This window comes from Tiliqua scincoides, chromosome 3 (assembly GCF_035046505.1).
Source record: "Tiliqua scincoides isolate rTilSci1 chromosome 3, rTilSci1.hap2, whole genome shotgun sequence".
Lineage (NCBI taxonomy): Eukaryota > Metazoa > Chordata > Lepidosauria > Squamata > Scincidae > Tiliqua > Tiliqua scincoides.
In genome coordinates this window covers 214,350,164-214,376,576 of record NC_089823.1, presented here as the reverse complement: position 1 = coordinate 214,376,576, position 26,413 = coordinate 214,350,164, and the positions used below count along the sequence as shown (strand labels likewise).

General features: G+C 43.3%; 1 protein-coding gene across 1 annotated transcript; it reads left to right on the top strand.

Moving 5' to 3' along the window:
* Positions 1 to 101: 101 nt before the first annotated feature.
* SERP1 (stress associated endoplasmic reticulum protein 1) lies at positions 102 to 4,284 on the top strand. The gene is made up of 3 exons (XM_066621217.1): positions 102 to 376; positions 951 to 1,026; positions 2,872 to 4,284. Exons 1-3 carry the CDS (start codon positions 293 to 295, stop codon positions 2,910 to 2,912), a joined length of 201 nt encoding a protein of 66 aa, XP_066477314.1. The 5' UTR covers positions 102 to 292; the 3' UTR covers positions 2,913 to 4,284.
* The last annotated feature ends 22,129 nt before the right edge of the window (positions 4,285 to 26,413 follow it).

Sequence of the window (26,413 nt, the reverse complement as noted above, 5' to 3'; positions counted from 1 at the left end):
AGGGGGCGGGGCTCCGCGTCACGTGACGCGGCACGCTCGCGTGTGGCGCGTGTCCCGAGCGCCCATTGGTCCGCGGGGAGGGGATCGACGGCCGTTAGTGGAGCGAACCGCGCTTCCGGCCGCGGCCCCGCCCGCGGGTGACGCGCGTCCGGAGGGCGGAGCCTGCCTTGGGGGCAGTTGCTGCTTACGCGGCGCTTGGCCAGAGGGAGCCGCAGAGGCGAGCAGGCGGCGGCGCCCCCCAGCCCGAGGAGAGCCGAGTGGCGGCGGGAGGAGCGACTGACAGCTCGCCAAGATGGTGGCCAAGCAGCGCATCCGGATGGCCAACGAGAAGCACAGCAAGAACATCACGCAGCGCGGGAACGTGGCCAAGACCTCGGTGAGCGTCGCCCCCGGGGCCTCCCCCGGAGCCGGGCCCCCGTGGAGCTCCCCGGCAGGACGGAAGGAGGCCCCAGAGTCCATGGGGCTCCCTCCCAGGAGATCGCTGCCTCCGGCCCCTCCCGGGCCCCCCATGCAGCCCCCTCCCTGGCCAGCCTGCGCAGGGCCGTCTCCTGGCAGCCCAGCCCCAGCTGTGCCTACTCGGAAGTAAGCCCCGTTGCAGTCAGTGGGCTTCCTCCCAGGAAAAGGTGCCTCAGGCTGGGCCCTTCTTGGGTCCCGTCATGGCGCCCCCTCCCCAGCCAGCGTGCACAGGGCACTCTCTGGACTGCCCAGTCCCAGCCCTGCCTACTGGGAAGCGAGTCCCACTACAGCCAGTAGGGCTGCAGGTAGGATGGTAGCCAACAGTTGGAGACTCGGTTGAGCCCTGGGGTGGCGGGTGCAGATTGGGGGTTCGAGGGGGGAGCCCCGCACCAGCCCAAATGCCAGTGTCTGCGGCACCCACTTCTCCTGCAGCTCCCCCTGCTACCTTCTCTTCTCCCCCAATGTTGACAGCAGTTCTCCCCCCCCCCCCACAGAGGAACGCCCCTGAGGAGAAGGCATCGGTGGGGCCCTGGCTGCTGGCGCTGTTCATCTTCGTGGTGTGTGGATCGGGTAAGTGTCGGTAGGCTGTCACTTGGAGCAGCAACCCTGGCGTGGTTTCTGCTGCTGTGGGTGCCGGATGGTGAATCTCTCGCTCTGGAACGTCATTCGGTTACAGGAAGTTCCAGCTTGACAAGTGTGAGTTTTTAGCAGCTGTCCTTTCTTCCGTGTTCTTGTCGTGGGTCTTTATTACCTTTATGAGGTATCTACAATTATTAGAAAACGCAGGATAACTTTGGGGGGGAGTGCAGATTATTCCCCCCTCCACATACACACTGTTGCTAGTTTACACTCTTCTTTGTCAGTGGGTCTTTTATTTTCCCTGAACAATCCTACACCCACACTGCCATTGACACAATTTTGTGGCCGTAAGCGTTTCCATAAAAGAGACTTACTTGTAAGTATGCCTAGAGTTTCAGTTTCTCAGCACTTTCCTGGACTTGTTTACATGGAAGCAGGGCCCACTGGATTGAGTGGGATTTGCTTCTTAAGAAGTGTGTTTTGGGTTTGCAGCCTTTTGTTGTGAGTAGCCAAAATAGAGTAGTTTTTGCTTATGCACCAGATAGCTTAGAATAAAGCCATACAGAAAGGAAGAAAGATTATACCAAGCAAGCTACTTGAATGATGTCATTAAGAGTATCATGTGATAGTTAACCTCTTTTCTAAGCTTATCAGCCTTGACTCTGTATACATCTATGGGAATTAGGCTGACTGTTGAACATATTGGAGGACTGTACTGGCTTCTGAGTTTACTTGTGTTATTTTCTACCTGACAAAACTAGATAAAGAAGGGGTCTGATACTATGGGTTCATAATTGACTTTGACAGGCTTATCACATCTCATTATGGGTAGATTACTGCTTTTAGCTGCATTAGGTAATTAAATGTAATATTGCTCTTTACAGTTTACTGTGGATATTAGAAGAATAATGTATTTATCTTGATAATCTTTTCTTGCTTTTTAAGGCTGAAATCCTATGCACATTTACCAAGGAGTGTGCCTCATTGAACGTAGTGAGACTTACTGCTTAGTAAACAAGTATAGGGTTGACTATACTGTCATGGCTAAAATCCAGACCACTAGTTCAAATGGGTTGTTTATAGACAAAGAACTGGAAGCATTTTTCTGTAATATGATACTGTTTGAAGTGGTATTCATCTTTTCATAAGCAAGATCCACATTTATTCTGCAACCACTGCAACATGGTACCGACTTTTAATTTCCTGGTTTCCCCTCCCTTTCTGTTGCACACATTTTCACTTTTCCTTATCTTAAATTTTTCAAAATCCTCTCCCAGTTGTTGATGTTGTTGCTATTATGACCTTGTTTTGATCAGGGTACATCCAACCAGGTAAAGACCAGTGGCTGAAAGTTGGTTTTCATCTAAGTTTGAGGAGAATGACGCAATCTGGGAGTGTTTGGTGTAGTACCTCAAGCACTTTTCATGCATCAACTTTAAAAGAGTTTGGTTGAAACTCAGAATTGGTAACACTTAACTCCGCCATAAATTAATGTTATGCTGCTTCAGTTATTGAAGTAGCATTCGGAAGGTGAAAATAGGATCACATCTTGTCACTTGTGGGTTGCAAAATAAAAATAATGTAGCCTTCAACAGTGCATCTAATGCTTCATTTCATCTTCATGTTTTTTGTCACTTCCAGGTATGAAACAAAGAATAGTAAAATGTTTGCCTTATGCAGCTGCTTAGAATCAAATTACAGTTGTTTTTGAGTTGTGAAGGGTTTTCTGAAATCTGTTGAATCAGTAATGTCTATGGATAGCTCTCTAGTGGCCTCTGACAGCTTCTAACATGACCTGTTTAGTCAGCAATATCTTAATTTTATTTCCTTTTGCAGCTATCTTCCAGATTATTCAGAGTATCAGGATGGGCATGTGAAAGAGCTGATCTTTAAACAAGATGGTTACATTTCTCCTGTGAACTATGAACTCTCGTTCCTGATGTTTGATAACTTGGAATTTAAATTCGTTGTCTTGCTTCTGAAGAACTTTCCATGTTGACCATATGTCATTCCAGGTTCCTTCACAAGTCATTCCAGGTTTTCTAGTCCATGCCACAGTGCCTTTAAAAAGCACCACATGTATAAAGCAATAAAGAGTTATTGTTAACTTACAATCGTGGACCTACTTATTCTGTGAATCAAACTCATGCTTTATGTTGATATATTAAAGTGTAAGCCATGTAGATACTTAGTGACTGCATCATATGTAAACATTGATCTTTGTTAATCTACTGTATAAATGGAAGTGGTTTTATTTAAAATTGAGGTTAAGCTTATCAAATAGTGATTGTATGACTAGTTGAAAGCACAGTCATGCAACAGTTAAAGGATGCGGACTGTGCATATTGTTTATCTGAAAAGAACATCTTATGTATGTATAGCTTAGTTTTATTGTAGCATGTGGCAATTGAATAACTTTCAAATTATTACTGGTGGAAGACCTTGTCCCATGCTTCTTGGGAGACTGTTGAATAAAACAATTTAGTGTAAAACCAGTGGCTCTTAATTGGCCATAGATTACATTAAAAGACAACCTCTTCAGTTTCAAAATGCATCAGAACTGTCACAAAATGCTTAGCTGTTGTTGTATGTTGTATTGGAATGTCAATGTTTTCTTATGCCATTATTTCTTCATTGGGGTGGTTAATACCCTTGAGAACAACTCAAAGTAAAGATGGGGGTATGAGTGCAAAGTAGCACTGGTGACTTGTGCCATAATTCTAAATTCTTCATTGTAACTCATCTGAAGGACACTAACAAGCATGCAGCCTGAAGACTACTCCAGTTAAAACAAGTTAGCAGGTTAAAAACATGCCGCTGAATCCAAATTTTTATATTGCTGTTGTTGAAGCTTTTTTTTCCTTTAAATTCTACAGCATGTAAACTTAGTAGAAGTCAGCAGAATGATGTAAGAGTGAGTTAATTATCACAGGGTAGTAGACATAAAACTGAATTGTCCTTGCCATTACAAACATCTTGTTGCAGAACATAACAGGAAAAAGACGAAGCTGGATATTCTTTCTTGGAAACTTTTTTTTTTGGAGCAGGTAACTGAACCACAGAGAAATACAATTTAAAGGGCTGTGTGAGTGAAAAGTTAACTAGGCAAATAATCCTGCAGGGTTGTGGTGTTGATAGGCAGGTGATTGGAAGGCTATATTTCTTATCCTTAGTTGTCAGCACGCTCTGTAAATGGAAAACACTTGTTATCCAAGAATTATTTCCAATAAATTACTTTAAAATCTGAAAGTTTTTTCAGAAGTCCTTATTTTGGCTCAAGTCATTCTTCAGGTAAGATTAAAAATTTGGTCATTAACTCCTTTTTATTAGGAGTCTCAGGGTCATCTTGGTTAAAGATTACAATCTTATTTATGCTAATTCAGCAGTCAATTTCAATGAACACAATTGATTAAAGGACAAATCTGTTCTCTGTTAATTTGATTTTACAACTGGGCACCCATCCACTCTTTGATGTGCCAGTAACTCAAAGCAAAGTACTCATATGTCATAAGGTATACAGTGTGGTGGTGTTTTAGGCAAGCTGCTTATGATTTGCTCTTGGCTTGAACACAATTGCTTGACTGATCTATTTTGACTCTGCTAGGTCTGTAAAATTTGTGAAATCTTTTCAGAATAAGTGTCAGTCCTGAACAGACAGATCAGTCACCGTTGTTGCTGTTACGTTGTGCCTTTGGACTGTTTTGCTTGCTTAAGTCACCATTCACTTGTTGATAGATGGCAATAGTGTAACTTCACTGACGTCAAGAGTCCTGAGCTAACAACTTTGGTTTTTTGCCACTTACTATTGAATGACATGGAGCATTTGTCTTGAGGGAATCTACTGGTAGAGAATAGTTGAAACAAATGTAGGAACTGATGCTGAAAATTGCCTAGATGAGAAACTATCTGGACCACCAATTGAAGCTTCTTTTGAGTTCTTTGAAGGATGCAAATGTACTAATTTGTATTGGGGTCTCCCTTCTACAACCGAGGTCCTATATGTTTCCTCAGACTCCATAGTTTGTACTCTGATGAACAGATTCTTCAAGTCAAAGTGTGCACGAGAAAACAAGAGCCCTGCTAGATTAGGCCAAAGGCTCATCTAGTCCAACTTCCTGTATCTCACAGTGGCTCACCAGATGCCTCAGGGAGCACAAGAGACCTGCATCCTGTTGCCACTCCCTTGCACTTGACATTCTGAGGTAGCCTACTTCTAAAACCAGGAGGTTGCACATGCTAATCACGGCTTGTAACTTGTGATAGACTTTTCTTCTATAAATTTGTTCAATCCCTTTTTAAAGGCATCTAGGCCAGGTGCCATTACCACAACCTGTGGCAAGGAGTTGGCACAGATTAATTACATGCTAGGTGAAAAATTATTTTGTTTGCCCTAACTCTCCTGCCACTTAATTTTAGGGGATGTCCCCTGGTTCTGGTGTTGTATGAGAGGGGAAAGAACATCCTTCTATCCTTCCCCTGCATAATTTTGTATGTCTCAATCATGTCCCCCCTCAGGGTGCCTTTTATCTAGACTGAAGAGCCCCAAACACTAGCCTTCCCTTGTAAGGGAGATGCCCCAGCCCTGTAATAATTTTGGTCATTCTCTTCTATACCTTCTCCAGTTCCATTAAATCCTCTTTGCGATGTAGCGGCTAGAACTATAAGCAATACTCCAGGTACAGCATTGATTTGTACAACGGCATTGTACATTGTATAATATTGGCTGTTTTACTCTAGGTTGCTTTTTAATTATCCCATTGGCATCAACACCAGCCAACAGTGCTTACAACCTGATAAGCAAACCAGTTAAGCTAGAATATTTATTTTGCTTGGCTAGTAGTGTTGATGTGTAAAATATCTGCTTTAAAAGTTCAAATGGGGTGAAATGTCTAAACAGGCAACATCTTTTCCTACCAGAGGTGTCATTATGTTCTGGTCAGGGTCAGACCTGCTGTCTGCATCAAACACACAGTAAGAAGGCGATAGGTTTGCTTCCAACAGGGACAACATAAACATGTGCCTTGACTGTGAATAAACCCAAACTACTTGTGCTTTGAGCAAATTAACTAAAAATAGCTGTTAAGTACACTGGCTACAAATATGATTTCACCTACTTTGTTTCTCACAAAGATCTAGATCATTGTTAATAACTATTCTAATTATTGATAATTACAATATACCTTCTCTGTGTTGTCTTTCTAAACGTAGCTGGATGTGCTTAGATAGTTTGATATGATGCAGAAAAATGTACAGTAAAAGACATTGGGTTGCATTCTAAGATTAGTTAACCCATTTTTGCCCAGCCCACAGGTGTACACATTTGGTTCCTGTTTCATATACGCAATGTTGGGCAGAAATGGCTTAATCATGACTACGTTCCATCGAAATCAATGGAACGTAGTCATGACTGACTAATCTTAGGTACAAGCCGCTGAGTCAATATAAACCAAACATACTGAAAAAGCCCTTTTGACTTGTTTGAGGACAAGATGGAACACAATGATTTCTTGAATGTGCCTTCTGGGCTGTTAAGCCTCCTGATAAAACTTGCTGCCTGTTTGTTTATTTAAAGTATTTCTGCCCCTCTCTTCAGCTGACAAGGCTGCATAAAATCAAACAATGGGAAATTGTTACAACAGAGAAAGCAGGGGGAGGGGATAGGCTGACTGCTTCTCATGGTAGGGCAGTTGATGGTTCTTTGGCCTCGTGAAATGCAGATGGGCACAGTCATAACCATTCATGCAGCGGACTATGTTTCAGTCCTGCTGCGAAGCGATGATATCTTTTGGTGCTGGAAAAAGGCATGCATCAGTTGACTAGCATGTCTTCCAAGAAGAGATGGATAGCAACTACAGAGCATGGGTGAGATTACATGAACAGGCTTGACCTTTTCCTTACCAAGAAAATGAAGCAATTCTCTAGTGGTTTTGTTTCAACCACAGGTTTTGCAGTATGGCCTTAACATCTACTTGTTAATCAGTGTGCTGTGCCCACCGAGACAAAAACACAACAATTCTGATCTTCTGTTAGTTTACAGTAGTCTGGTAATATAAAATGTGAGTAATACTAATAGTACTTTGGGCTGCATTTTAAGGTCATCTGTGAGGAGAAAAAATCCTGTTTGCCTGAGTAGGAGGCTTGATTATCTTCCTTTTCTTCTGGCCTTCCCACCCCAAATCTGCTCTTGAGAGTACAGCAAACCTCAAGAACACATTTTCATAGGGCTGCAGATAGAAGAGAAAATAGGCCAAAATTGCCCCTCTCTATACAGTGTATACACCAATGTAACTTCTTCCCATCACATATGATCTTAGTGTTCTATAACGCTTTAAATCAGTGTTCCTCAATCTGTGGGTTGGGACCCACTAGGTGGGTCGTGAGCCAGTTTCAGGTAGGTCCCCATTCATTTCAATGTGTATTTTATTTTAAATGGATTAGACTTGATGCTACTGTGGTGTGACTGCGTTTGGGGAAATGTTACAGATCTGTACTTCTTACAGGTTACTCTGCATGTGCTTTAAACAATGCTAGTCAATGGGGCTTACTTCTGGGTAAGCGTGGATAGGATTGCAGTCTTTGGGGTGTTTGGGGCATTTTTTTTAAAACAGATCAGCAACTGCTTGGGAGGGTTAGAAGGGTTATTCTTTATTTAAAAGTAAAATTTTAATTTACTGTAAATTTTTAATTTACTTAATTGATTTGATTTGGTTGTATGGGAGGGTGTTAAAAATTTTCTTGTTTGATGTCACTTGCAGCCATTAAATCACTTCCAGGTTAATGATATCATAGCCAGTGGGTCCCAACAGATTGTCATTCTAAAATGTGTGTTCTGGTGCTAAAATGTTTTGAGGACCACTACTTTTAAGTATTCTGAGCACTGCATATTACCTTGTAATTCTTCTACCCCGTGGATCAGTGAGTGTTGTTAGCCCATATTACAACTGGGAGAACTGAGGCTGAGAAAGCACAGTACCTTTCCTGAGGCCATCTGTGGAGTTCATAACAGAGGTGAAATTCCTGACTTTTAGCTCACCTTCTTCTATGCTGCTAAAATGTAATTGTTATGTAGTATGGTAATATGTAATTAATAAATAGGAATTTATGAAAAGAAACTCGTACCCAAGACATCAGCTGTTGATGTGTCAAATATTTTTGCTGTTTTATTTATTTATATTTTTACAGTGGTAAGAGATAATTTAATGACTAATGACATATTTTGTTGTCCCCTGTCCCATCTCAAGTTCTTGGCTCCTTCCAAAAAGCCAGGCTGACAGTTTCAGAGTACTTCTCAACCCAGTTCTGTATCTGGATGTCCAGGTGATGACACTATTGAGAGGTGCATTTGCCCAGCTTGGGTTGGTGCACCAACTACACTCATTTCTTGAGGCAGTTGACCATGGTGACATATGTTCTAGTCACTTCAAGATCTGTAGCATGTTTTATGCAGGGCTGCCTCTGAACAGTAATAATAATAATAATAATAATAAATAACCAGAAACTACAGCTAGTGCAGGATGCAGTGTCTCACCTGCTGAGTGGAGCAGGTCTTTTGGACTATGTAATACCAAAAATGCTCCAACAGCACTGGCTACCAATACAACAATTACCTTTAAGGCCCTAAATAATTTGGGCCCAAGGGACAATCTGTCCATTTCTGATGTTGTCAGGAGAGGTCTTTTTATGGGTCCCACTGTCTTTGGCAATGTGGTGAATGTGCACACATGAAAGGGTCTATTTAGTGCCAGCACATATATTATGGGGCTCTCTGTCACTGGAGGTTCACCTAGCTGTGTTGATTTTCAAAGGGGTTATATCTTTTGTTTTCTATATTTGCATTTTTCAGTAGTGTGATCTTATGATTAGTATACCATCTTACCCTTCCTGCCTGTTTCTGCTTATTTCTACATATATTACGACTATTGTGGATTGTTTTTCATATTTTTGTTGTTTAGGTGGGTTTTTAACTGACTTGTGAGCCATCCTGATGAGAAAAAATGGGATAGAAATATTTTAAATTGGCAAATAGTAAACCAAATCTCTCATTTGAAAGATCCTTTTCAAGCTCTCCATTGTTTAGAATTTACCATCTGGAATACTTGGACAACAGCTGCACACTTGTCTTCTGCACTATTCATATTTACCCATGAAATCATTTATGATCTGAACAAAACGCTTCCAGATTAATTTATTATCGTGAATACACTGACTTCAGATAATTCATAATCCCTTGTGAGCCTGAATAGGCAGACTGAAGATCACTAACACTCATTCAAGCTAATTAATCATTCTAAATGCTCTGATGTAGAACAGTATTCAGACTCTGATGCACTAGCCAGAACAGCTCCATGCAAAAGCTTTGCGGTTCACTTGAGTGGACAGATCAATTGTTTGCAAAATGTGGCGTTTTTTCTCCTGATGAAACCAAGACTTATTTTTTTGAAGAGAGTTTCTGAACACAGTGGGTTTCCTCAACCAACAAATATTGAAGGGGGATATTAAGACTGGTTTATTTCAGTGGAGCTGGCTTCTAAGAAGGTGATTAGGGTTGGGATTCGGGTTATTGCCACCTTTACCAACTACTATTTATTTTGTAACAAATAGTTTTTGTAGTTTTGTACAAAACTATTTGTAACTAAACCCCCCCCCCCAAAAAAAAATTGGCTATTGCATTGTAAATAGAAAGTACAGACATACATAAATACTGTTCAAAGTGTCACCATCCTAAACAGCACATATCAGAAAACATTTTGCAGATTTTCCTCTATCAACCATTTTTCCCTTCACTTGTAGCAGATATTTTGCTAGATTGCTATTTTTTCTAAAGTGGTTTTATTTCTGAGCTACTTCAATATTTAGTTTACTTCTTGATAAACAGTAAGTGTGCATTGTATTTACTACTAACACATGAAAGTCACAAGAAGACTTAACTCCAAGTAAGTCAGCGGAGTGAGTGACCACAATGGCCTTGACTCAGTGTAAAGATATTTTTAAAAGAAACAGGTTTTGCTAATTGGATGCAGTAGTCTAGCAACATGTATTGCCATGTGACTTATTGCTTTTTAGTGTGCTTGTGTTACTGAAATTACACTAATCTCTAGAAAGATTGTTTGGAACATGGCTGGAACAACTTTCCCCCTCTCTGTTAGGTAAATCAAGGCACCTTTTTTTTTTTTTTTTTACATAAAACTCCCCTGAACTACCCATTTTAGATGCACCTTCAACTTCTGTTGGTCTTTCTTGGTCTGACTCTGCAGTGTAGATATGGCCAGAGGTTCTGTGTCTAACAGCTGTGTCAAGGAAAGAAATCAATAAGTGCAAGCTTTTCCTGGCACAGGCAATACCCAAGAGGGACAGTGTTCTTTGTTTGTACAGTTGTGTTAAAGGCACAGAGCTTCTGTTTGTAAAAAGGTAGCAACCATCCTACTTCTCTTACCTAAACAGCCCTAATCTGTCCCTGTATTTCTTTAACTCCTCATTCAGACATTAGCTTACTTGTTCCTTTCTTCTCAACCATCCTTGCTGGTTTGCTAGATCAACTGTTGCATTCTCCTCACACCAATCTCCCTTTATGTTGCTGAATGTTGAGATCATTATTATTAACATTATTAACAGTATTTATATACTGCTTTTCAACTAAAAGTTCACAAAGCGGTATACAGAGAAAAATCAAATAACTAATGGCTCTCTGTCCCAAAAGGGCTCACAATCTAAAAATCATTATCATATACGTGGAAATTATGTGAATTTAAATCTACAGTATTTTAATTCATTTTCTAGAACTGTCCAGAACTGTGTCTGAGCAGTAAAGATGCAAAATGTGGTTTGCAAATCATTCTAGCTAGCCTAGCCTTGAAAGAAAACTAGAAAGGCAGAAATTGTGGAGATAATCTTTGTGAAATGGGTTTGCGTGGAAGAGAAGTCACTATATGGTAAGTCATCAAGTTATGTCCTGGTCCCGCTCTAGAGGTTTGTCCAGAATGGACATAAGTCAGAACAGCTTGCTCTTGCCAGCGTAGCGCACCTGGGCAAAATCTCAAGAACAGATGGACTGCCCTCTGCACAAAAGTGCCAACATGGCCATCCATAAGTTGAATCTCCATAAGTTAGACTCAGTGTACACGGTAGTTTTTAATTAGGAATATTGTGCAGTTACAGGGAACCTATCGCTCATATCTAACTTATGGTACTTTGGAGGGTGGCAAAAGTCTTGTTACTGCATTGTCTTGGGCAAGTGTGACCTACAGCCCTGAACATAGAGTGATCTATTTTTTCTTCAAACACACCAACGTACTGGGTCCTAAAATAAGAAAAACTCATTGATAGCACAAACATTACAGCTGAAGTTCTGCTGACACTTTACCTTACTATTCACTGAAACATTTTATTACAGCTGTATGAAACTCCTCAATCATAATCTCAAAACATCCATCATAGGTAGAGGTGGGTGAAAAGAGTGATGGTGAAATAAAAAAGTCTGCAAATAGAACCCATTTTCATTATTTTTTATTTATTACTTCATATATTTTGTTTCCCATAAGACTGAGAATTCCAACTTCCAATGATCACTTTCCTCTAAGGCTCCTATACTTTGACCTTATCAACCAATTTCTCCTTATTGGTTAAGATCAGGTTGAGGATGGCCTCTCCCCTCATTCCTTCCTCCACTTTCTGGAAGATGAAGTTATCCTCCAGGCACAACAGGACTTTATTAGAGCTCCCATCCTTGGCCAAGTTAAGGTGCAATCCTAGCCAGCTTTCCAGCAGCGAGGTAAGAGCAATGCAACTCTGAGGTAAGGGAACAAACATTCCCTTACCTTGAAGAGATCTCTGTGACTGCCACTCAACAGCAGGATGTAGCACATGTCCCATTGGCACAGCTATGTCAGTGCTGGAATGGTTGGCAACCTTCAGTGCTGGAAAGTTGGTTAGGATTTGGGCCTCAGTCCCCCAAATCTCTGTCTGGTTCTGCCAGCTGTTGGTGTCTGCAAGGGGGGGGGGTCTTCAGAAGTGCTAGCATCTGAGAGATACTGGAATAGGCTGTTTAGGTCCAGTGGTTCAGCATGCCTTCTGACTTTCCTTCTCCTGACTGTCACTCACTTCAATGCAGTCTTCCCCTGTGGAGGTCTCATTGTTCATAGCTGTATGTACATAGGTTGTTCATAGGTTGTTGCCTTCAAAGAAGTTCTGTGTGTGTTGTGTCCAGGACCTCTTAACATAAGAAGAGCCCCGCTGTCAAAGACCCATCTAGTCCTGCTTCCTGTATCTCACAGTGGCCCACCAAATGCTTCATGGAGCAACCAAGAGAGCAAGACAACCTGCCTCCTGGTGTCCTCCCCTGTCAGATGCCTTGATTTGGCAAAGGATGGTAGTTCTTCCTCTAGTCCAGGGGTCTCCAAACCCCAGCCCAGGGGCCAGATGCCACCTGCAGCAACTTAAATTTTATATTTATGTTTTTTTCCAGCCCTCAGCACAGTGCTGGATATTTCATGCAGCACTCTTGCCAAAAAGTTTGGGGACCCCTACTCTAGTTCTCTGACCTTTCCTTCCAACAGCGCAACCAGTTTACACTTGCTGGATGCAAACTTCACAGTGTGCAGCATAAAGACCAACACATGTTACACATCACCACTATTATAGTTACGCCTTCTATTTTCCTGGACCTCTTCATCTGAGGAAGAGCTGAAGGCTTGTTTGCTGCTGGGGTCCTTGCAGCTCACAGTGAATGCCTCACTCAGTCATCCCCTTCTGCTGCAAAGTATGCTGGGAGGTCTATGCAGATGAGTCCCTCTGCCGCCAGGTGCTCTGCCCTCATTTAAGGGGGGGGGGTACATTGGTAATGACTGTAGCTGTATCTGCTGACACTATATTGCCTATACCACCAATCTAGTGTACTTTTAAAGTGGTTATAATTTATACTTATGTAAATTTTGAATAAAAACTCACAACACTGCTTTCTGTACTTCTAGCCTTGGAAAACACTGAAATTCATGTAAAATTAAAACCGTTTTCACCCACCTCTAGTCATAGGGTACATGCCAAGGGTCAAACTATGTTGTGCCACCCTAATATTTACGTCTTATTTTATACAATGGCAATTACAGGGTGGAGGGGGGGAATTCAGACTAGGGCCAAACTGGAGTTTTCAGACTAGGATCACAGCATGGGGGACTAGAGGCTTTAACCTTTGCCTTGCCACAGTCCTGATCCGAACCAGGCTCCCTGCAGCTGCTATTTACCCCAAGTGGGAAGTTTACATTGGCACTAATGGGAGCTTACCTCCCAAGTCAAATAGCAATTGGATGGGAAGGGCAATCCGACTGGGATTGTGAGGGTCAGCGGGTTACAGCCCCCCTCCTTCAGTCTCCGTCAGATCCTTAACACTACTAAATAAAAACTAAACCTGTCATGTTATTAACACGATGCGCAGTTTGGTCTTTTCAGTATAGTAACAAGGATAATCATTGCAAGCCAGTCAGAAGGCTTCAGTTCTCGTTGTCAACCAAAAGGGTAAGTTCTAACATATTTTCCTCAAAGCAATAAAGAAATAATAACATACATCTGTTCAAACTCCTATAATCTAGGCTTGCAAGTAGGTACAAGATCTTTCCCAGTGGACCCACACTTGGGTGTCACAGAGCAGCTGGAGTGGGAGTTGAGCTTTGTCAGAATCATTACTTGCTTTTGTTGACTTGAAAACGGTCGGGGGTTGCAGTCTACTATAGCGTCCAACTGCAGAGGAGGGTTCACAAACTACGGTGCGTCTGCTGCAACTTCTTTATGGGCTCACATGGAGCACTTCTCTTATCCTAGCCTGGGTCTAAAGTTTCCTTGACACTCTTATTAGGAGTCATTGCCGTACAGCCTCTGAACAAAATGTACATTGACCAACAGCGCCACCTACTGGTTAGTTCAGTCACAGGCTTCAACATGTTGTGCTTTTGTTTTTATTTATTTTTTCCAATAAGCTGAGCAGGGCAGACTTCATCCAATAGCACTTAATTCCTGTGCTAAGTTTCATTTCACTTCCAGTTGCTTTTTAGACAGCAGCTTTTAGACAGTTGTTTTTTAGACAGTTGCTTTTAGACCTTTTAGACAGTAGGCACTGATTTTACTGCAATGTCCCTATTAGAAATGAGTTGATTAAAGTGCAATCGTAACTGTGCTGTCCACCGGCACTGGCTGCTGTTCACATTCATGCCATAAAGCATATTTGCAACTACTATGGTATTTCTATGTACTAGTGCTATGGTACTATGGCTAGTATTTCTCAAGTTCTGTCCTCTGCTGTACCACTTCACAAGGTCCATCTATTTGAAGTACCACAGGAAGTAACTGACAACATTACTTCTGGATTGGGAGGCCAGATGCAATGCGACCAACGCCACTAAGAGGCTCAGGGTGGACAAGAGAGCTTTTTCAAGCACAGAGAAGCATGCTTTGTAGTTCTGCCCACCGAGCCGAGCCTCCTACAACTGTTTTTGCATCACATTCCAGGTCTCAGTGCTGGCTGGCAGGTGTCGAAGGGTCCTGCAAGTACCATCAGATAACCCCTTACCACTGGTGGTACCTGTACCACTGGTTGAGAAACACTGGTCTAGGCAGCACGGGGGGGGGGGGCCCAGGACTTAAGCTGGCCCTCCAGCATTGAATCCAAGCCCCTGGATGCTGCTAGAGGTAGGTAAAGCTCTCAGTGGTGCAGGGGTAGGGTGATGGGACGATGTCCTGGAGGAGGGGAAGGGGTGTAATGAGGCAGAATGGGGTGGATCAGCCTTACACAGGGCTGCTTGGATTTGAGCCAGCTAAGTAGCCTCATTGGGCAGGCTGAGGCATTACTTGGGGTAAGGGGAAATATATCCCCCTACCCTGTGGAGGCCTCCAGCCTGTTCCTAAGCTGTGTTGGATACAGTGGAGGCTGTGGCTAACTGTGTCGGAGCAGCATAAGTGGATCAGACTTTTGGATCAGCTTAAAAGTGAACTCAATAAAGATGCATATTTTTTTAAGAAATAGAGATTTTCAATGGAAGTGTGTACCCTCCCCACACAAAAGTGTAGGCAGATGCTTAGAAAACGCACTCCAGTTTCTCTCTCCTATACATTGGGAGTGCCTCTTCTACATCCCTACCATGACAAAAGCCTAACCATTGTCTAAGAACAAATAATAGTTTTCTTTGGAAGTATTATTTTAAATCATATGCACTTTTTGCCAACTTAGGGCCCAGTCCTATCCAACTTTTCAGCACCTGTGCAGCTGCAACGCAGCCCTAAGGTAAGGGAACAAATGTTCCTATACCTTCAGGAGGCCTCTGTGACTGCCTCCCCACCACTGGATGCAGTGAACACCCCATTGGCACAGCTGCACTGGCACTGGAAAATTGGATAGGATTGGCCCTTAGTCAGTTATTATTTCTTTAATCAGGTGACAGGTTTCCTTCATTGGGTATCACAGCCCCTTTTATATACTGACCATTGTCATCCCTGTTCATGTTTTCTAATGCTTTTCTTTTTTCACAAATTATTAATCTGATTTTTGCACATGTATATTCATTGATCTTCATAGTACAGATATCCAGGGCCTCTGAGAGGAATTTTATTAGGGAGTACAAAGTTTCTTTTGGGCCCCTTTGCAAAGGAGGGAGTGAAACAGAGCAGGGGAGGGTGGTGATGGGTGAGCAGAATAGGGGCAGGGAGGGGTGAAGAAGGGTGAGGGGAAAGTAGAGACAGCTGGAAAAGCCTTTGGAGCCCAGGTCTACTTACCCATATGGCATCAGTAGTGTCCTCAGCATCCCGTATGGGCAACAAGTCTGAGTAGATAGGAAAATGTCAGATCCCAGGAAATTTCTGGGCTCCCTCCTTGAGCTCCTGGGCCCCCCTTTTTACCCTGGGCCTGGGTACAAATTACCCCCTTTACCCCCCTCTCCTATGCTCTTCGGATATCACTGCATACACAGACAAATTTTGCTTTTCCTTATATGGATATCTTTCGAAGATTGTCTCCCCTGCCTTTTTTTTTTTTAAGGCTTTGTAGAGGTTAGCAAGTTCCGAAAGGAGCAAACATTGGACCAAGCATGGCCCTAAAAACTGCAAGCATGGCCCTAAAAACTGCCCCCAAAATGCACAGTAAGGATAAATAATTAGAAAAAGAGGAAGAGCTGGTGTACTCTCGAGTGTAAAACGAACAGCGATGAGGAAGTCTGCTGCATAGTGACAAGGAAAGAAACAGAAAAAGCATATTAAGCATTCTTACAAAAGTACATTAATGATGGAAATTGGTTGAAAAACTGTATATAAATATTCTTAACAATAAGACATTGACTGTGACTTGCAATGGGAATCTGGAATTTACACTACAAGAAAATCTTCAGACATACACTCAACAGGCATAGCACATGCTGGTATGGGTTGGCGCCACATACACATTTCTCCAAAGGTTCTCTCAGACGCATGGCTCTAACAGGAACTGAAGATCCTGGCAGGTAATACTAAAGAAGAATGAAGGCTGCTTATGCAACAGAGCACGTCCAAGGAACACCAGCATTGCTTTCGCTTGTTGCAGTCTTTCAGCTAAACTTAAACCAGAGTGTGGAGAAGTACAGAGGAAGTGTAAACACCGTTTCTCAGAAAAGAGATGCAAAACCAGAGGAGAGTGAAAGGCTGCATTCGCATTGCCACAGACAAATGACCGCAGCAGAAGTGGTCATTGGAAATGGGGAGACTGCACCTTCTTTCCAGCAATGTCCCTAACTTTTTCCCATTCAGTGAAATCATTTTGCTGAGTTTTCCACTTTTAAAGAGTTCTCTGGATTTTAAAGCCCTCTCTAGGGCAGACAGAGGAATCATGGGAAGGAATGGAACAAGCCTTTCTCAAAACATTCACATCCACACATTAAAATGTTGATATAGTGAGGTACAGGAAAACATTTCGTAGGAGTCAGGTTGAGCAGCTGGCCCCTGGTCACTCAGGCCGCAATCCTATTCACACTTTTCTGAGAGCAAGCCCCTTGGTACACAATGGGACTTACTTCTAAGTAGACATGCACAGGATTGTGCACTCCGTGAGCTTCCTGCCTGTGTGGGGAATTCAGCTCAAGTCTCCTGTGGTCTTAGTCTGACACACTTGCCACAACACCACACTGGCTGTCATGTTTTATCCTCACAACTGCTGAGCGACTGTGAATTTCCCAAGGCTTCCTAGTACCTGTCATAGCCACCTGGGGATGTGAACCTACATCTTCCTGGTCTGGGTCCAACATACTTATTCAGTATACTCTTCCTCCTCACAATAAAAAAAAAATAGTATCAAGAGAAAGGCAGCTAGTGAGAGATGAGAGCTTATGCACTGCAGCAGCTAAGGGATGGGCAGCCCAAAACTGTTCAGTGCTGGTGCAGTGGGATGGGCCCAGTGCTGGGTAGGAGCAGGCCAGAGGTCTCCTTGGGGTAAGGGAACATTTGTTTCCTTAGCCCATGTTGAGCTCCAGCCTGCCCAGTGGGGCTACTTGGATCTGTGCCAGCAAAATATCTAGCACAAGTCCAAATAGCCTTGTGGGGCTTTCAGGCCTAGAATGTGGGTTTAGGATATGGTGGAGAATTAATCCACATTCCCCTCCACCCAAAAAAATTCTCCCTCCTCACCTCCATTCTGCCTTTCCTCCACTCCTGCACTGCACTTACCAGTGGCCGTGGGTTGAGAGTTAGCGCCAGCGGGAGAGTGCAGCCGTCCCGCCAGCACTACTTACTCATAAGTTGTTGTAAACGTTCTTTACAACATGTTTGCGATGGCTAACGGCAGCACAGCAGCTGCTGTGCTGGTGCTAGCAAAGGTAAGGATTGGGCTGTAACAGAAATCATGAAGTTCTTGATTTAACAAACCTACCAGCTGACCTCATTTTCTCTCACCTTCTCCCCCACCTGCAACATGAATCTGGTAAGAACATAAGAACAGCCCCACTGGATCAGGCCATAGGCCCATCTAGTCCAGCTTCCTGTATCTCACAGCAGCCCACCTAATGCCCCAGGGAGACACCAGATAACAAGAGACCTGCATCCTGGTGCCCTCCCTTGCATCTGGCATTCTGACACAGCCCATTTCTAAAATCAGGAGGTTGCACATACACATCATGGCTTGTAACCCATAATGGATTTTTCCTCCAGTAATTGGTCCAATCCCCTTTTAAAGGCATCTGAGCCAGATGCCATCACCACATCCTGTGGCATGGAGTTCCACAGACCAACCACATGCTGAGTAAAGAAATAAAAGTTGAGAACTGCCTTACAGGTAAGGTAAGCACTGCAACAAGGTCATACATGTGAAGCACTTTGAACCCTCAAAAGCACTGTACAAATGCTAAGTACTAAACATGGTAAATCCACCCAGACTTGTAAAGCAACTTTTAAACCTTCCTGCCAGTAGGTGGAGATAAAGTACAAGACAGAATGCCTGGATACCAACTGCTGGGAGCCACAGCACCACATGGTTTTGGCCTTCATGCCTTGCTTGTAGGCTTCCTGGAGCCTTCTTTTGGGTCACTGTGGGAAGCAGAATGCTGGATGCATGAGCCTGTAAGTTGGATCTAGCAGGGCTCTTCTTCTTAGCTTCCTTTTCCAGACCAGTAGATCGAAGATAATCCTAATTACCATTTTAACAGTGTTATTCTGTGATTCATCAGGTCGTGTTGGTGAAATTGTCATTTCCTTGCTGACAATTCCAAACAATGATTCTTATATTAAATAAGTGAACAATTACTGTATTCTGTGTTCATATTTCATTGCTAAAAAGCAACTGAGCTTTCCAGTGATTTGGTGGACTGGACAGCATGGAATAGAGAGGCACAGGAGATGGCTACAAAGACACTCAAGTTCAAATGCTTGATCAGCAGTGAGGGTCACCTAGAAAGTTGCCCCTGGCCTAGCCGCAGAGGGCTACTGCAAGGCTACATCTGCCCTCTGAGTACCTTAACTAAAGAATTGGATATAAAAGTGAAATATGATCCAGGAAATGAAATTAAACTGGTTCTAATTCTAATGTTGAAGGCCCTTTTTAAGGTGGACAGTGGGACCCCCCCTTTATTAGCATTGCTAGGAAGAAGTGTTTATTGGCTCCCCCCACAACTCTCTCTACTCACCTGGCTATATCTGAAGGAGTCGTCATCTTCTCATATTAGCTTCCAAAGACAAAACAGGGGAGCAGGACTGCCTTCTGGCCCAACCTCTAGACACCGAAATGCCCAGTGATTGTGCCCCCCTCCATTGCCAAATGTTTGGCTTTTATGACAAAGGGACCCTGGCTCATTTTCAGCACAATCCTATGCATGCCTCCTCAGAAGTCCCCTTGTGTTCAAGGAAAGTGTGCTTAAGATTGCAGCCTTTGTCATTTCTAAGTCGGGAATCCTGGACATTTAGGGTACACAGCTAAGACCCCTTTCTCACAAAAACTGAATGTAAGAGTATCAAGGATGTGGCCAGGGGGCATTTGATGCTGGGGGTGGGCCAAGAAGCAACAATCCCATTCCCCAAGTCGGGAATTATGTGATAAGAAGCCTAGTGAGGACTCTTCCATTTGGCCCCTCCATTACCAGGAGCCATTCCACCCTGATGCATCAGAGAGATGAGGTTCCTTCCAGTGGCCTGGCTAGGACCAACTGCTAGGACCAACTCCTCCCAAGACTGCTTTATGCAATGACTATGGTATCTGAACGTACTTATTCTCCTCTTTGCATTCTGTTATTTTAAACTCTGAACCACCTCGAACGCATATGGCAAAAAAGCAGCATATGATGTAAATACATATAGTGATGAAATTAAACTGAGACGAGACTTCAGGATTTTCACTTTGTCCTTCATTCATTTCTAGAGTTAGCGCACTGAAGAGAAGTACCTTCACATGTGCAGTTAAGAGATTCTCATTTCTGTTGCAAAGGAGAACCAATTCTTGTTCCCCTTTCAAGGAAGAATTGGGATTTTAAATCAAACAAAAATCCATTTCCAGTTTAAAGAATTGAGAAGGGCACAGAGTCTTCTGAGTGTATTCATGTATTTTCCTGGGACAGAGATTTCAGGCTAATCCTACTGCTCTGCCTTTTGGTTTGTTTTGGTTCTTTTCTTGCATGCCCAGTCACCTATATAATATGGTAGTGGTGAGCTATGCTAAAAAAAGCTTCCAACTGGCAGGCAGACCCTGTAGCAGGGAACAGCTGGCATGATCCATTCATCTCAACTCTCTCCCCCCCACCCCGTGTTTAAAAGGTTTTGTTTTCTTTGTTAGCCGCTATCATGTGATGCAAACACTGACTGCAGCAGTTGATTGACTAAGCTGGTGCTGTCACACAGAAAACAAAGAGGAGGCTTTGGGAGCTGGTTGATATAGTACACGAAGACTAGCAACACCACGTATAAACAAACGACATTCTCCCAAATACCCTTAACCCTACTCGCACTAACAGACACTGAAAAAAGGATTTCTGTGTTGAGATGTCACTTGTAGGCGCTAATTTGGGTTATTTTCCCCTTCCCTCCAGGACCTCTGCGAGGAATTTTATCAGGGGGTACAAAGTTTCTTTTGAGCCCCTTCCCTTCTCCATTGGATCATACTTTTTACGAATCATGATACAGTACATAGAACTATGTAGGCTTACACAAAATGCAGTGGCGGACTTACCCAGCCCCGCACCCAGGGCAAAGGTTCAGGATACCCACCCCCCACAGCACAATAGAGCCCCACGCGACTCCAGAAATGACTGGGGAAGTGTTCTGAGGCTTCCCTGAGGTCATAAACTGTGCTTCTGGAAACCCGGAAATGCAGTTTCCAACTGGGTGGGAAGCCTCAGTGAGGCATTTTGTCCACTGCTGACAAAATGTGCATGCTAGTCTTCACACAATATATGCAAACATTTTCAGAGATCCCAGGACATTTGCAGCTCCGCTCCTTCAGCACCTAGACCTCCTTTTGGACCCCTGGGCCAGGTACAATGTACCCCCTGCACCCACCCCTCACTGGCTCCCCTCCCTCACTTTTATTGGATGAAGAGCAGTAGCTCAGAAACTCTACTGGGTCTTGAGAACTTACCATAATGCAGTGTTTGTGCTAGGAAGAAGCCCTCAGGAGAAAAACTGGGAGCGGAAAAGGAGCAATGGAGTCAGGGACGACTGCTAAAGTCTATGCAACAGAGCTGAAACATCACTATTTTTAATCTGGAGGCAAACTGGACTCCCATTGGCATTTTACAAGAGTTTAAAAGAGTCAAATAATAAGTCTAACTAGAATCAAGCAAGATTAAATGAATCTGAATCCTGTGCAGATACAACTTTGATGTTTTTTATCTGATCTTAGACATGGGGGCTCCCCCCCTTCCCTCTCATCCATGAATTTCCCCTACAGTGGGACTTACTTCTGAGCAGACATGCCTAGGATTGGGCTCTAAGAGTTCTAGTATGAGTTCTGATACAAGGAAATGAGAGCTGGCTCATAGTAACACACCTTATTGGTACCCTGCTGTATCATAACACCACCTCTTTGGCTCTCAGAACAGTATCATTGGTCAGTTTTGAGTTAAAGAAATCCAATTCTTTTTTTTTTTAATTTTACAGAAGATAGCTGTGTTTTCCTTTTTTGGTTATTTGGTATACTTCTTGAAAGAATACAGATACTTCAATGTGGTTTGTTCCATGGCATTTTGCATTAAATTACCCATCAAATGATATACGATAAAAATATACAATACCATAACATGATGGTGTTTTTCGAAAAAAACCCAAGATTTTAACAATTTTGGCCATTTGGGGTCATTTCATGTCAAATCATCACACTGTTTCCAATTGACCTTAGATTTTTATGAAATTTAGTGCATCTGCTGACACTATACCACCTATATCACTTACCTAGTACACTATTAAAGCAATTATAATTTATAAAAATGTATGCTTGGAATAAAACACTACCACTTTCTGCACTTCTAACTTTGGAAAACACCAAAATTTGCAAAAAAAATAGAACCGTTTTCACCCACCTTTACTCATGAAATAATACTTTTACAAATCACATTGAAAAATGGATTTACACTCAGCTCGCCTCTGTAAACCATCTCAAAGGCGGCATATAAATATCATAATAAATAAATCTTCCCTAGGACGTGTTCTGCCATGATGGATCAATGGTGTCTGCCCCGTTGAAGAACCTGCTTGCCTCCTTGTGAAGGGACAGCGACCTGGTCCCTCCCTGTCTATTCACATAGGCTTCGTCCAAGGTGTTTGTATACCCCAGGACATCCTGCTATTTGATCTGAGTCTAGAAGGATGTGAGCACTAGGAATATGGCCTGGAGTTCAAGTAAGTCAATACTCTTCAATGTCTTGGAGACCAACCAGAGGCTTTGAATTACAGAATTCTGGATGTGCCCCCCCCCCCCATCTCTAAAGTCTGGCAACTGAGAAAATCAGATTTTTTTCAGGGGGGGCTTGGATGCCAGATCCCAAGTTCAGTTGCTGGTACACCACCATAATAAGTCATGATGCACTGACTGGGAGAGCAGTGTCAAGCGGCAGGTTATGCTGGCATGGACATTCTGATATACCATCCTGGCATGATATCAGCATTCCCAGGAGTTGTACTAGGACTAGGAGATCCAGTCGGGGGTACCTTCAGAACTGATGAGATGAGAGCAGTGCCCTTGGTGTGCCCTACCATGGAAAAAACCAGAAAGTCCTTGTGTCTGTGATGATGCAAAGGAGCTTTATTCGCTGGCTGGACATTAGTGCTTTTACCAATGTTGACCACAGATCTGTGTTAGCGGAGGCACTCTAGTGTGCTCTGGGCATCCTAGATCCCCTCTGATGACTATGAGAGCAAATCAGGATACCATCTTGGTATGGGTAAATGATACTTGCTGTAGAGAAAGGTGGGCTATTAGCATCATAAGAATCTTGAAGAAGACCCTAAGGATTGATGTTGGACTGAACAGCAGGGCTGATACTAGAAGTGGCTTCCTGTATAGATGAGGTGAAAGAACCTCCTATGAGATGGCCTGATGGGAACATGGAGATAGGCTTCTGCTAGCTTTACTGAGGAAGGAAATCATTTCAACTGTGCTGCCAGGATTAATAATAAAAATAACTAACTAGGTATTTAGATACAGCCTTTCTGGTCATCAGATTACTCCTCTGAATTTATTCAAGGTGGTTTAAATAGGCAGGCATTTCTAAATCCCTCAAGGGGATTTTTACAATCATAAATGTTCTCTCTTTCAAGAACCAACAACATTTCAGAATGGATCTTCCTGGTTTGGTCTCACTTCTGGCCTCCAGTTCTCCCACGCAGGCTGACAAGCAGCTCCATCTCTCACATGGGGGGCCGCCAAGACGCTTCTTGCTCACACCAAGAGCAGGTGGAATCACTCAGCTTGGCTTTGTCAGCTGCTTCAAGGTCTCACCATTCTCAGCCGTTCAGGGAGCTGCCGGTGTCCTCGAACTGGCAACCTTCTGATGTTATCTAACAGAGGCTCTACCCTCTAGACCAGACCTCCTGCCCAGGATTGATCAGAGGACCTATCTTGAAACGTTTCTTCATCATACAATTGAATCGCTTCAGGTTCAGTTATCACCCTGACATCCCTGTTCTTTTAGGAAGTGATGAAGAAATAAACAATCTGACCTTGAGGAACAGGCTGGATGGATTGTCGTACCTCACCCTGTAAGAGTCCACAAACCCGTTCTTGTGTTTGTCTGAAGCTCCAAAGCAAACCTCTCTCTCATAACATTAAGTCTAGTATCAGTCCAACATTGATGTTTTCCACATGTCAGTGAAGAGTTGGTGAAGAATTGCAAGTGACCCGCGAACAGAGGGCTTTTAGCGTCATGCTGTTGATATTTGGATATCCCTCCAGAACTGGAAAAGGAGGGATGCTGGGTTTGGGCCTTGTAGGAAGACTTGCTAGGCTATCATTTAGGCTTGAATCCTCTTTGTTCCTGTATTTGTCCACCTTTTCAATTCCAAAAGGAATTCTGATTGAGAGTCAATTCTCACATAGGGAGTGCCTTTTTCTTCTCTGGTTTCCACTGGGATAGGTTCAGAAGGTTATCTATACTATTTTTCTCCCAAGAAGGGAACACTCAGACTCACTTGTCCCAGTCATGTAATGTGACATGATTCCACTTTTGATACCAGTCCTGGCTGAAAACTAGACTGCATCAATCCTTCCAGGAAGGGAGCTGACAACAGTGGAGCCCATCCTTGATCACTTTAGGAACACCTAACTTTGCCAAGGCTATATATAGATTCTGGGACCACAGGAAGACAACCATAAAAAGTTTGCCATAGAAGCTCATAGGGCAGTTGAGGCAGCCTTGAAACCCCTATACAAGGCCACTTCGATGCATCCCAATGGTATAAGCATCCCATGGAAGTCTCTCACTGTCAGTTGAAAGGACTAAGAGCCCAGGCTGCACTGGAGCATCCAGTGGACATAACAGGGGAGCATTTAATGTGGATATAACCTCAGGTGAAAGCACAAAATTGGAAGCTGGCCTGTGGATTGTTTTCCCCCAGCAGAAGCCCGCTCCCCATCTACAAGCTTCTGAAAAAAGTCAGGGAAGAGGGATCACTGTGGGTGATCCACTATCTTGGAGCCCTTAGATCTTGAGCCAACTCCACCCTCCTCAATAACTTTATTTCATGAAAATGTTTGGAGGGAAATAGGTAGATGCCCATTTAGCCTTCTTTCTGATCCTTCTCATATAGCTCACCCTCTTCCAGGGAAGATGTCTCAGATTATGCAGACTCAAAGCTGGCTATTCAAAAGGGGGAATGATACTGTTGGGTCTCCAGAAATCCAGTGGAGGACCTGGGAGGAACAGAGAACCTACCGGGGGGGGGGGGTCAAGTGGCAATGGGGCTATAGATGAGTCACTGGGGAAGCTCCTATCTCTAGCCTGAGCCTCTTTGTCTGGCTCAAGAGCAGGAACTAGTGCTGCTCCTGCATTTGCCATGAGTATCTTGAACCAGGTCAGGTGTGCAGGTGGAGTACAGGGGGCCTAGGCACACCTGTTAAAGAACTCTGAATCTCTTTAGTAACTTGGCTGTTTGACCCAGGCCATTAAAAAAATCCATGTTAGCTTTGCTGTGAAAGCCTGGAGCCCTGGCTGTACCTCTGAACAAAGGACCAAGCTGTGCTTGAGGAAGTGACAGAGCTGGGGTGTCTGCAAACTCCTGCAGGACAGGTAGACAGGCTGTACTCTGCTCTTTCTGAGGCAACTGCACATGATGCCATGGCTTTTACTCCCTCTCCCTTCTTTGGCTCTCTAAATGTAAACAGAAACATTATTTGTTATTATTTGGGGGTACTCACCATCTCAGTGTCTCAGGAAGGTTTGACCACTCTAGCCGTGGAACTGGAGGGGCAGAGCTAGTTGAGTTGGAGCTGTGTTTCACAGGCACTCTTTCCAGGTGCTGGGCTGCTCCTGCAACATATTGGCTGTTTCCCACCACAGTGTGGAGAGGATACAAGTTAACATAAGGCTGAGAGCCTCATTCACTCCAGGCACACCAATGGCTTTCCCCACCGTGACAGTGAAATGGCCAAACCTAAGGGCCTTAGCCTGGTACACCCTCTTCATCCCTCCCCAGGGGCTTCCCTGGGAAAGCTGCAGCCACTTCAGAGAAAAACCCCTGAACCAAGTCTAAGGGGCCTCTTCCCATGACCCTATCTAAAATGGGAAAGGGAGTTGACACTTAATGAGATCATTTGCAGTGGCATGATGATGTAAAATACAGAACGTAAAGCATTTTATAATCAGGCAGTTTACTTCGTAGCAGGAATGTTTGATCAGGCATAGACCATTTCTAGACTACTTCAAAGAATTAAAACTCGTTTGTTCTTGCATGTAATTAGAGAGAATATGCATGATGTGAACTATAAGATATTATTTACTCATTCCCTAAAAAATCCTTCTCCAGCCTACATGTACATCTAGAATACTTAGAATGTGAACTTCTATATGCTGAGTTTTCACACCTAACAAGACTTAGGGATTGCGAGAAAGCTGTATTCCCATATCCTGCTGAACCAAGTCTCAATATTTTGGGAGTATTACCTACTTGATCAAAATGAACACGGGTGTGTTCAACTCACTGAGAACCTTATTCATTCAAGGAGTAATTTAGAAGCATACTAAGGAGTGGGGAAAGATCTTCACCCAGGGCACACCATCCCTAAATTAAGGTCCCAACGTTAAGTGTGAACCAGGCCTACAATTATAAAATTAGGGATGATTAATGTTGCAATTACACAAGTGCTCCTTCAACTAAGACAATTTAATAAAAACCTAAGTAAATTTCACCCATTTTCAAGCTGAAAATTGACCTAAGCACTCTTCCCATTCTGAAGACATGTAGA

What these genes read in the sequence shown, in the direction of transcription:
- SERP1 (XM_066621217.1), top strand. Translation starts at nt 293, where the DNA reads ATGGTGGCCAAGCAGCGCATCCGGATGGCCAACGAGAAGCACAGCAAG. An exon ending in GGAACGTGGCCAAGACCTCG is followed by an intron (nt 377 to 950) that starts GTGAGCGTCGCC and finishes CCCCCCCCACAG; the next exon opens with AGGAACGCCCCTGAGGAGAA. An exon ending in CTTCGTGGTGTGTGGATCGG is followed by an intron (nt 1,027 to 2,871) that starts GTAAGTGTCGGT and finishes TTCCTTTTGCAG; the next exon opens with CTATCTTCCAGATTATTCAG.